This window comes from Electrophorus electricus, chromosome 26, assembly GCF_041902795.1.
Source record: "Electrophorus electricus isolate QZ-2024a chromosome 26, ASM4190279v1, whole genome shotgun sequence".
NCBI lineage: Eukaryota > Metazoa > Chordata > Actinopteri > Gymnotiformes > Gymnotidae > Electrophorus > Electrophorus electricus.
In genome coordinates this window covers 10920025-10932880 of record NC_137522.1, presented here as the reverse complement: position 1 = coordinate 10932880, position 12856 = coordinate 10920025, and the positions used below count along the sequence as shown (strand labels likewise).

The following is a 12856-nucleotide window of genomic DNA, read 5'->3' as shown; positions in this document are numbered from 1 at the left end:
ATTGGAATCATTGAGCTCTCCACAAGCCGATGGTCCAGTCGAATAGTGCAGGTGCCAAAGCCTGATGTAACCTGGAGATACTACAGGGTCTTCAAGATGCTCAGTGAGATATCAGTTTGATTCCTATCTATTGCCCAGGGAGGACGAGCTCATCAACTGGCTAGCTAAGGCCCAGTTTGTCTCCACACTACACCTCATTCTTAACTCCTAGCTGCCACTGGCATTACCAGGTCCCAGCTTTCGGTACCCATGGAGCTCCTGCCACCTCTTCCTCATCTGATGGATACAGATTTGAGAACAGGCCACCCTATTGTTACCTACGTAGATGATGTGATCATCCATTCTGGGACGTGGAGCTCCACCTGAACTCGGTGCTAGATAGTCTATGAGGGGCTGGACTCATAGCCAAATCAAGGAAGGGCCATCTGGGCTTACATAATCTCATTACCTGTGGTATCAGATTGGAAAGGGCCTTGAGAGATAAAGGCCACTATCTGAAACTGCCCTCATCCCAGCACCAAGAAATAGACATAGGCATTCCTAGGCATAGGCATAGGTACAACCCAAACTTCTGTTGCCCCATCATCATCAAAATTGATGCCTTGGAGTGAGGTTTACAGGTGGTACTGGTACAGACGTTTTATTATCAGCAACAGACTGACTGCTGCCAAACAACACTATGCTGTCCTGGAGCCAAAGGTCCTGGCCATTAAATGGGCTGTTGAGAAGCTGCACTATTACTTACCTGGCAAACCATTCACTCACTGGATTGGTCATGCTTCGAAGATGCACCAGAGCCAAAGAGACTTACAGGTAAGCCATTGATTTCTGTCTCAATTTTAAATTTTTTCAGGTGTGGCATAGGGCAATGGCAATGCTGATTCTCTCTCTCACCTCCCTGCTTTCTGGATACCCCCATGCCTATGGGCCAGGACCCTGTTGCATTGAGCAGAGTGCACACCACCTTGCAACCAAGCCGCACACATTCCTCAACCAGCCTGGAGCTGCTCACGGTGCTGAACAGATAAAAACAACCTTCAGTACCTGTGTTTTAGACCATGCTAAACACTTGACTTGGGAGCGTAGTCAGAAGATGGCAGACACATAACATGATGAGGCCAGTGAACACAGCTGGTGCTATGCATGAGACCACCTGCATTGACTCATCTGGATGCCTACCAAAGCCATAAAAACACTGTGCCAAAGGCAGATGCATGAATGCCAGCTATAATTAATATTACAAATCGCATGTTTGTGCTCTGTTTCTTACCTTTAACTCAGTGAACTACAGGGTCCTTCTGCCAGAGACTGAAGAAACAACTTTTGATTGATCGATTCTGTGACAACTGAAAAAACTGAACAAATAGTACTGCAGAGACTCCTTTTCTGTGATCATTGGAAAAAAAATTTGAATTATTGAATGATTCAATTATTGCATAGAAAAGAATAATATACACATACTGAACATATAAAAACTAGTGTATTTAAGATTTTTTCTCTAATTAAAGAATAATTCAAATAATGAAATCCACCACTGCTTTGCTCTAGGCATCTACAGAAACCGAACTGGGCAATCAAAATAAAAAACTTTAAGGTGAACAAAGTAAATTCTAAAATAGCTAAATGATAAAAGATAAACCACACTAGTAACAAATAGTAGAAGCCTACAAACCTTAAGTGGCTCTAAATAGACTGAATAGACTGTTATAGTGTCTTATTACATATTTAAACATATCTATGACAAATGGATCTTAATGATAAAACTACACAAGGAAATTTACTTAGTATGGTTATACATTTCCTTACCATCATCCCTGCATCTCTACTTTTACTACATGGCATTAATTTAAGCATGATATACATATTTTCCACTTAGATAAGAAGAAATGTAGGGTAAAGCAGAATACTAAAGTGTGCCATGCATACATAGATCAGAGCCATTTAAACTGTAGAATAAAAAGAATAAAATTCTTTAGTTTTTAGTGTAGGTGATTCTAGATGCAACTAAAGACTTTTCCTAAAAAAGGTTTCTAATTATTACATGTAAAACCTACAAACAAGTCTCAGACCACTGTCCATCTATGTAAATGGTACAGAAAGCATCCCATAATAACAAATGTAAATTATCCTTTAGCAATATATTTATTTGACTCTGATCTCCTCCCTGGTGCAAGATCTGCTCCACAGTGAGTCCAGTCCAAGTAGGCCCATTCACTAGGCCAGTACATTCTAGAGTGGAGTCTTGGGAGATGATATGTGTTTCTGTTCTTGAACAGCATCTGTATGAAAATGTATAAAAATATATTAAAAAGTTATGAAAGCACTGCATCTGGAATATACAGATGTTTGTGTTCTAAGAATGACAATCACTTACATTCTGATAGGGTATTTTGAGTCTTTAAGTTCATCTGGTCTGTGAACGTCATGTTCAAAAATTGATGTTTTAGCCAGGTTGCACGGTCTTCCTCAAACATTTTCCTCTGCAAAATTAAATATACCCAGGACACAATGTTTGGTAAACAACTTTGCTGTGTAAAATCATCAAACCAGCATTAGTGCCTATATTGTTACACCTACATTGTCTAGAGATTAATTTAACACGATGCAATATCAGCAATATCCAAATTTTCAGAAAACAACTATAAAACATATTTCATAGCTGGGATCATCCATGGGGAATGCAACTCACGATGCTCCCACTGGAGATGGTCATGCCCGATTACTGCTGTTCAAGCAGTGTCACTGACAGTATTGCACCACTGTAATCAGCTAGCCATGGAATGGTGTATCGAAGAGATTAGCAGTCTCTTACATATGTAGAAAGGCACTTACCTTGGCTAGTTGTCTAAAAACATGCAATGACAGACTGCATCCCAACTACCTTCCCTACACATCCCACTGGTGACACAGATATGGGATACAATTGTGAGAGCAATGTGTCATGTGAGAATTACAATTAAAATTTTCAGTAATAATTAGATTAATAACCTCGTGGCCCAGTCTAATGGCTGCCTCTGTGAAAGTCCTCCTCTCCATTTCAAAGTTCTTCTTCTGCTCCTCAAATGTTTTCCATTCCTCTTTCAAGCGTTCCTTCTCTTCTAACATGTAGCAGTCAGTCAGGACAGCTGCAGTCTCCTCATCCCAAGGAGTACTGAGCTGCTGCTATTGATTACATAGATAAGAACCCCCGCCCCCACACACACATCAAAGAAAGACATAAGTACATTTTTCTTAGCATCAGAGACATTATATGATCAGCTGCCATAGTACGCTCCCCTTCCCACTGGTCATGTGGTTTGGCCCACCATGTGCAGTGGGAGTTCATTGTTAGTCTTGCTTGTAACCATGGCCCTGTTGTCAGCGCACACCTGCACATGGTTCAGTGTTATGATGTCTGTGTGTATTTAAACGGCTTTTGGTGTGTATATCTTTGTCAGTCATTGTATTCGTCATTTCCTGTGTTAGTGTTCGTTTTCATGTTCATGTTCACAATGTTCCTTGTTATTCGTATTCGTGTTCACAGTTTATGTGAGTGCCATTGTCTTTCACGTGTGTTAATAAACGTTTATCACAGTTAAGAAAATCTGTACGTCCTGCTCCTTGCCCTGCGGCACTTCGGCCGTTACTTCTGCACAGCGGATTACCTGCAGGAGCTGTTGCTGAGTGTGAATGAAGTCCTTGCATTGCTGGATCTCCAACTTGAGTCTCTCCATCTCTTCCTGATGGACCTCTTTGGAAATCATTTCCTCATTGATCCCCTGTCCCAGGTGCACCAGGGAAGCTGGAAAACAAACAATAGGATTCAATGAAATGTAATAAAACTAAGTATGTTTTATTGTTCAATATAAAGATTATTTCCCACTGGCAACCCCACCCACTCCTTAGTTAACAGTTGTGTGTTTTTCCCACACCAACCATGGCTTCAGCTCATGGACACTCTAATAGTTTTCTGATGACCTGGATAAGTTTAGATTAAGTACATTCAAGCACTGAAATTATGACATTTGGCAATACATGGGTGTGCCCATCAGTGGAGAAACCTGGAGGACTTTCATGCTTCAGTATACCCTTGTTGTCTAGGTTTGCCATGTGGTCTTTGAGCTTCCTCCACTGCTGACGAATGCTATTGCTGAGCTGCTCCCGAGCATGTTCGCAGGACATCTCGGAAGTCCCCTTAAAAGAGTTCTCCTCCTCCTCATCAGAAGCTATTTGCTGGACATACAAAGTTATGAGGGACACAATTAATGATGGAATCATGAAACAACAAATACAAATAATTTATTTATATCCTAAATTTGTTGTATTGGACCTGTTTGAACATAGTGTTCATAATGGAAAACCCATTTAAGTGTTGTTATCATAAAAGACTCACCTGGTCTGTGAATTCCTTGGGTTTCTCCTCTTTTTGTGTTTCTCCGCTTTGCCTCTTAGGGCTTAAAATTCCCACCATTTCCTGCTTTATTTGCTGGAGCACTTTCTTCAACTCAGCATTTTCAATCATCAGCTCCCTCTGGTGTTTATCAAACTCATTCAGAAGAGCCTTGTACATATCACTTTCATGTCTGAGTAACCAAGTCAATCAGATTAGACATGTAACATTAGTTCTGCAACATATAAAACTAAATGATACTTAGGCCATGACAAAGATTACCGGGCTGATCTAACTAAAAAAGTCAATCTTATTTAGATAAGACACAAGAAACACCCCAAAAAGTACTACAGCAGTCACCTTGAATCTGTTTTTCCAGTTTTCCACTGACTTCTTTTCCCATCAGATCTCCCAACATAATTCAAAACATCCATCCCTAACACACAGCACACACATGCAGGCATTAAATGTTACAATGCTTTATTTTACTTTTAAAAAGTGCAGATTTGTGGTGTTTTTTTGAGGCAGCACCAGTGTAACTCACTTGTTTAACTTAAGGGTGTATGCATTTGTTTTAGTATTATTTACCCCACACACAAAATATTTAATGTGGTATAACATTCTATATTATACTTCACTTAATTTCTCTGATACTGATGCACAAGAAATTCTAGCCATTTTAGTTTAATTTGCAGTTTAAACAAATTACTGTTATAAAGTATTATATATAGTGAGTACATACCCTGTTTCTTGTCTTTCTTGTCAGTCAGTAACTGATTGAGGCGCTCTTTAAGTTTACCAAACTCCCTCTCTTTCCTTTTCAAATTGTGGTTGTACTGTGAGGCACGACTAGCAATGACATTCTGAAGCTTCTGAACCTATGAAGAAATAAAAATGTTACAAATGTTCATTACACAGTGAATGTGGTTGAAAGGAACTGTTAAGAAAGAATTCTTGAATATGACACAATAGTGTGGTTCCTGTCATTTCTAATTATAATCAGCACTTCATTTTGTGGGTGGTAAAGTAATATCTAGCTGTGACCTTCTAGCTGTGACCTTCTATACTTCAATAAACCTTACTTACCTCCTCTTTCTCATTTTTCAAACAGTGATGTAAAGCCTTTGTGTTAGCTTCCAGCTGTCGTTCTCGCTCACACAATCTGAGATTTTCCTTTTTGGAGAGTTCAAGTTGGTCCTTTAGGAAGGGGATCAAGATAGACAAGACTTCCTTTGAGTTCAGGGCTGTTTGAATACCTTCTGACATTTAAAAATCCCAATGCCACTAAGCTCCAAACACCATCATTCGTCTCACAACAGGCTGTTGTGTTTGCATGCAAACTTGAAGACGTAGAAAAAAATTCTTCTTTCTGCCTATGTGTGGATAAAACACAGACCTTGAGCTTGGAGTTGGTGAGCTGCTGGCAGTGCAGATCACTGCTGACCCTGAGCTGCTCCACTTCCAGCTCAGCCAGCATTCCCACAGCACGACGATGCATCTGCAGCAGGCCATACATGCTGTTCAGTGCTGAAATGACATCCAGCTCCCGGAGCCCATTCAAGTCAAAGAAAATCGATGGGAACCCCAGTGCCAACAGCTCCTGTGGTTTTAAAAGAATATTGGGTAAATCAATAGTTTACAAGTTAAACGTTTTACATATTTAAGGACATTATTTATCGAGAACAAGGTCTGGACCCTGAACAATAAACTGGACAATAAGGATTGAGTGTATTAATAAAGCATCCTTACCTGGCTGATGTACAGCATGCATTCTGATGTATTGTTCTCTGTACAGAACTCAGTGTTGCCAATGTAATGTCTAAATGGAAGAAGGGGTATTGTAGACTGGCTGTACTGCCTTGAGGGAGGCATTGTAGAGGAAACATAAATGTTGTTTATGTCCTCTGTGCAAAGAATAATAAGACAAATCATTATTCATTCTCTGCCTACTGTAAAAACATAGCAACTGTGCAAGGCTGTTTGCAAAATTACAATATAATATAGAATAACAGATATATAATACCAATACCATTTTAAGATAAAGATATTGTGTTCTTAATCATGTTTATGAGCAGAATTGTTGTAATGCCTATGAATTACAACATTCCACGTGCCAAGTATTATTGAGGTTAGGAGAAATCATCTCACTTAAAATAGCACTTTACTGTTATTTCTAGAACTTATTTTTTCCCTCTTTACATGTGAGACTAACTATGGAGAGCAAAGGTTCTTATACAAATTGTATGAAATAAGGTTAGAAAAGGAACGAAATGTGTACAAATAAATACAATAATTTAACCATAAAATAACATGATACATAGCATAGTATTATAGCATATTACCAAATGATGACTCTGGCATTCTTTCAAAGTTACATATATCCAGTGTCCTATATACTATGTAGATCAGTTATGCAAAAGCAATTAGGGCGCAAATGTCCTGAAAAAGAAGGGCATGTTAGGTTAGCACTTCTCTGTCAAGTAAGAAAAAAATAAAAGAAAAATTCCTGTAATGGGGTTACGTGCATGTATTAGTGTCAATGTTATAAATTACTAAAAAAATAAATACATTTTGAAGCCCAAAAATAATTTAAAAAAATATATTATGATATTATATAATATTATAAAAATAATATTATGTTATAATAATAAATTAAACTGGAAAATCTCAGATAGATTAAATGGATGCATTTGTGTATTTGGAGCACTTGTTTCAGGTAATAACCTAAACAGCATTTAATCTATCAAAAGTAGGTCTAGTAGCACAAAGTGTCCCACGGGGGGGGGGGGGGGGGGGGGGGGGGGTTTATAAGCAGCATCTAAGTAGGTAGTTAGGTCATTTCTAGAGCAGGTAGTCATTATAGCTGAGAGATTAATCAGCAGCTATAACATGTCTATGATAACACCTAGGATGTTTATAATGCAAATGTTAACAAACAGTTCAAGTTGGTGTTCTAACGAATCTAAAGGGGGTTCTATCTCACTAGCTTTGGCTTGCAGAGAATCGGGCCAAGGGGACCTTGGCAATCGTCTACGTAGTTTACAATTTCAAAACGCACACCACAAATTTCAGTATAACAAATTTAATTATGCATTTTTATAACATCGCCTGATACATATAGAATTATTCGAGCATTCATGAAGGGTTTAAACGTAATGGTTGCTATGCTTTAGCACGAGTGATGATTCTCTTACTTGGGTTTTTAGCTCAGAAGGCATCACCAGGTCCCCGTAGCATCCCATATCGCAAAAAACCTGTTTAAACACGACGCGTGTCAATATTGCTCGTAATCGTAGTTCAAAAATATAATTCCCGTTTTATTGCTGTCATCTTAGTTTTCGCTAGTCTACTGAATGCAGTCATGACAAGTGAAACTGGGATACACGGTTACAAGCATATGCGTTGTTAGGCAACGAACAGCCGGCACGTTATTGGTCGTCTTTCTCGGAAAATCAACTGTCCACCAATGAGACTGACTGTTCGCAAACCAAAACGTGTGATATTATAAGCGCAGTATTAACAATCCTATAGCGAACTAAGACTTTAAAGAAAAAAAACCGCAGAATAAAATACGGGTATTATAATACGGCTATTATATTTAAAATAATTATATTCGATACTGAATATAATTTATTCGTAACCTTTCAATATGTAAACAGCCACATGCACATCAAAACTGATCAATTTTCCGACGTTAACATTTGTTACATTTTATTATATGCAAATAATGCTGGTTTTAACTCTAAAAAATCGACAGTACTATTCACATACACATTCGAAATATGTTAGCCAAGTTGAATAATTGTATCTAAATGCACCACAATGCAGCAAACTGGGCATCATTTTAAAACACCAGCAATGTATTAAATAACAATACATAATCATTAATGCCACACCAAAGATTAGATAGAGAATGTACCTAATGTACCTATGTACACAACTTAATTGCACAGATAAGCAATTTGTATTTATGGAAACATTACTTTATCCCTCTACAGTTGCCACATCACTAATATGTCAGTTGCAGACAGACACTTTCTCAGGGCTTTGAAGTTCGGGTTTAGTTGCTAACTGGAAACAAGCCCTTTGTGTAGCTCTTCATCTGTAAGCAGAGGATCTCTGGAGCTCCTTTTTGTCTCCAGCTACCAAGTTGTCATCTCACCTTTGCCCTGTAAGACAAAGAGTTACTGACACACAATAAATCTCCCCTAGCTGCCTCTATTTTACACCAGGACCTAAGGGAGGGGGTGTATTTTCCTGTGAATAATAAATGAGGATGTAAAATTAAAAGTCTCCAGGGCCAGATGAGGCTGAGTTCTAATTGAGACATAGCACAGCTGAGCCAGGGCCTTCAGCTATGTCCCTTGGGACCATTTTTGCTTTTCTTAAATTTTGAGTAGGTGCTCCATTTATCACTGAGACATGTAACCAGAACAGGTGGGTTTCAGATAAGTAACAATGACCCCATGCTATGTTTTGTATCATGTTTCTAGGTGTTTTTCCACAATAAAACAAATCAACAATTCAAAATATCAAAGGAATAATGATAATAAATCATTTGTCAAGCTGGGATAGGCTCATAAGCAATGTCAGATATCTATGGTAACCATGGTAAGTCCATGGAAAAAATCTTGTCCTCATAACTTCACAGCAATGAATCAGATAATTTCACCACATGCATGTGTGCCCATGATGTAATTCTTGCAAGTACCAGAAAAAAATGAATGGAAGCACTATCTCACTCATTTTCATTTAGTCCTTTCTATTAAAACAGATGGAGTAACAACACACAAGAATACGTAGAACACGTAGAATAATGCAAGCTGTCTTACCTTCACATTTAGAGTGCCACGGCACACAAACATATTGTGTATCCTAATACAGTTGACAGTACTTAACATACGAATAAACAATATTGTCCACAGTATTGACAATATTGTCCACCTGATCAAATTGTGTCACAGAACGCTCGCCTCCCGTGAGCCACGTGGTTCAGCCAGCCACGTGCAGTAGGAGGACTTTCGTTTGTAACCACACCTGCACGCACCTGTACTTCGTTTTGTCTGTGTGTATTTAAACTTACGTCAGGATGTGCGGCGTGGTTGGTCATTGTAGATGTAATGTCTGAATGTAACGTGTTTATGTTAGATGTATCCTTGTGTATCGTGTTTGTTTAATTGTCAATCGTTTCTTATTTGTGTTTATCGTTTGTAATACGTGAGTGCCGCTGTCGTTTATGTTATTAAATGTTCGTCCCTGTCGAGGAAGTCTGTGAGTTCTGCTTCGCGCCCTGCGGCACTTGGGCCCACACGCGTTACAATTGGGCAAGAAGTCACTGAGCTATTTGTTATAAGCAAATAAATAAACCTTATCTAATGCAATCATCTCATCTCTACAACCTAACAAACATGGCATTCATTATATCAACAGTGGTTGTTATTTAATATTCTGTCAGCAGAACTCTCTATATTCATTTGCCTTCACTGGTGGACTCCATGTGTGATACTGTGTTCACAGTGTTCGGAAACAAAAAGTAGCATGGCATTTTTTCTTGATGACCACTCCAACCACCACGAGGCCAAAGATTGTTTTAGTATACCATGAACCAACACATGTCAATGTAAATTGTTTGACTTTTGCATTGACTTTGCAAAAAGCCCCAAGACCAGTTCTGCTTCCTTGTAAGAAATGCAAATGACAGGATATATTTACTCTACAATAGAATGCAAAGGAAACTAAGGTGAATTAGATAAAGAGTGTGAACATTAATGTACTACTATACTTAGTGTACTTCAGTATAGTATTAACACCGTCATCATACATTTTAACAATTTATTAGCTATGCTTATGTAGCAGGTTCTACTGCAAAAGCACTGTCTGCAGTTACTCCAGTTATATAACACACAAACCATTGGCTCCCTGTGTTGTGAGTTATGGATTTCTATAAGTCATTATCGTGGTTGTATAATTGTGCACTACAGAGAGCATTCAGGGATCTAACATTGGCAAAATCATGTTCACTCGAGCGGATGCTGGCTCGTATTTTCAGTGTGGTTGGCTTATGTGGGATTTTAAAGGCAAATGCTGATCAGATTGAGAGCTGTGCTGGCAATTTGCCCTGCATATCACTGTAATATCATAATGCTTTTTGGGAAGATTTCTACTGGCTAGTCATAGAAATTATAGTTTCCACTATTTCCAGTAGTCTCCAATTTGTATACATTATAGTTGTCAATAATGTCATCGAAAGTGGTAAGCAGTTTATTTAGGAAATCCACAACCTGGTGGGGGGTGCTGGAGTCCAAGAGCTGTATAAAGCACACAATATCACTGCTCAATTGAAGAGAGAAAGACAGTCAGTAAATATCTATGTTATCTATGTTTAGTTTTTGCTATCACTGATAAGAGTTAACCTAGGGATATATATACTATATATACAACAAGATGGTAGTATGCTCATTATGTTGGCACTTGCCTGAAATATACAGTAGTAGTCTAAGGCCATTAAGCCAGTAATTTAGCATAGCATACCTGCCACATATGCACAATTCAAACCAGGAAAATTTTCGTTTTGCAGAAAAATCTACAAAGAGTCGACCTCAAAATCAACTAAATAATCATCTAAAAATTAACTAAACCATCATCAAAAATGTAATGTCTTTCTTCTGTTTTGTTGTTGAGAGCAGAATAATAAGAAAGATGGTGAAAAAAAATGAGTGTCTAGATCTGTCCACTAGATGGCGCCTCAAGAATTATTATTATTATTATTATTATTATTATTAATTAATTAATTTATTTATTTATTTATTTAATCCCATTAGACGTTAGTATTTCATGGCAGTGTTATTTTGAAGCTTGAAAATGAAGACTGATACGAATGCACTGTAAATGTACTATAAAGCAAGCAGTCTGTTTTCTGTTTCTCCTGAAGAAGGTCCCGTGTCCTCTTAGCAACTATAGCCTCCAAATGTTTATTGTATGTTTTCCACTTATTGATCAACTACACAAAATTAAAATAAAATAGCAATAAGAGATGTGTTTTCCAAAACCTATTTAACTTTGACTATATCAGAGAACAATAGAGGGTTGTATTACATTACCTCAGTGCAAAAACTCAGAGCAACCTTCTTACTCCATAAGAAACCTGCAATACAGGATGTTTTTTTTTTTTACAGTCTAATTCTATCAGTTGCAACAGTGATACTTGCTGCTGTCTACTTTCGCAAGCATCAAGACAGTTATCTTTGAAATGTGATGCTCAGAATACCCTGGTCTTAAAAAAAAAACAAATCATGTGACAGGGTCATCAATTCCCTGTTGTAAATCTATCAGAAAAGGAGTGTTTTACTCTTATGTACTTTAATGTGGCACTGACTGAATAATCAGACACAAACCTGACAGTAATCTTTTTAATTGGGACAGTCACTGTGTGAGTTCCGAGTTTTCAGTTCAAGAACGGGAGGGTGACACATGTCATGCAACCTCCCTGACTCTGTCTGGCCCTGCTGTAATTTCAACAGGGATGCATATTTATGGGCAGTGCTCCCACAAACAGTGGCAAAAACTCATTCTGATTCTCTATAAATACCGAGATAGGGACAGCACATGAGGCTATCTCCTCTAAAATAATAGAGTAGCTAGACAGAAAAGAAAGCAAATATTTTATTTCACATCAAAGACAGCATGACACCCTTTGTTTGAGGATACTCCAGGATGTAAATAAGAAAAAGGACTAGATTCCTGTGTGTGTGTGACCTTAGATGATGTGTGTTTTTAGAGATAAGTGTGTTTTCCTGCACTATAACCAATGTTAAATTTACCTTAAAATTATATCCTGAAAACCGCAAAACAAACTAGAAATCACATGGTAAATGTGCACTACAAATACAACATATATGCTGCTTGAGCAGTTGCCTGAGAATCTTCTAGTCATAGCTATAGAGTGGGAACAGCTGTGTAGATGTGTAGAATGTGACTTAGTATGTACTGGGTGAAACATATCAGACACTTAGTTCCTTAGCAATTGGACAATCGGTTGCTCAGTTGATCTTGGCCAGTTGCCACTGCATTATTAATTAATACACAGAGCTAACAGAGATTATTTAAGATGTGTCATTTTTATCAGCTGTCTGCTGCTGTTGTCTCAACATGAGGACCAGATGCAGGCCAAAAAAATCTGAATAAACCAATCACAGACATGGCCAAAACATTAGCCTTTATTAATGACTTGACTGCCATCAAAAGGTTGCATTCTGAAGTGCACAGAAGCAATTTAACTGTTCAAATCCAGACAAATGCTTCTAATACTTCTGATGTTTGATATTAGAGCAGGACTATAACCCTAAACATATTACTAAAGCAGCCCTGGGGTTGTTTTCAGGAGAAAAAAGTTAAATGCTCTTGACTGGCTAAATCAATCACCTGACCTAAACCGCAGCGACTGCGTCTCTCTCTTACCAAGGCCCAAAGACAAAAAGCCCCCAAAAT

General features: G+C 38.1%; 1 protein-coding gene across 7 annotated transcripts; it reads right to left on the bottom strand.

The window, feature by feature from the left end:
* Positions 1-1461: 1461 nt before the first annotated feature.
* Positions 1462-7773, bottom strand: LOC113586102 (afadin- and alpha-actinin-binding protein-like). 7 transcript variants are annotated; one of them, XR_014120021.1, is made up of 14 exons: positions 7564-7773; positions 6712-6808; positions 6119-6273; positions 5766-5969; positions 5456-5566; positions 5112-5247; positions 4730-4805; positions 4373-4562; positions 4041-4212; positions 3645-3781; positions 2989-3162; positions 2833-2898; positions 2375-2480; positions 2261-2279 (listed from the first exon to the last, which is right to left on the bottom strand). XR_014120021.1 is itself a non-coding variant. In XM_027023987.3 (13 exons), exons 2-13 carry the CDS (start codon positions 6728-6730, stop codon positions 2230-2232), a joined length of 1527 nt encoding a protein of 508 aa, XP_026879788.1. In that variant the 5' UTR covers positions 6731-6808; positions 7564-7773; the 3' UTR covers positions 1462-2229. The 7 variants fall into 7 exon arrangements, 5 of the variants coding, with proteins under 5 accessions (XP_026879788.1, XP_026879790.1, XP_026879787.1 ...); XM_027023987.3 differs by lacking the exon at positions 2833-2898 and having other exon boundaries at positions 1462-2279; positions 2989-3159; XM_027023989.3 differs by lacking the exon at positions 2833-2898 and having other exon boundaries at positions 1462-2279; positions 2989-3159; positions 4068-4212; positions 7564-7772.
* Positions 7774-12856: the final 5083 nt, after the last annotated feature.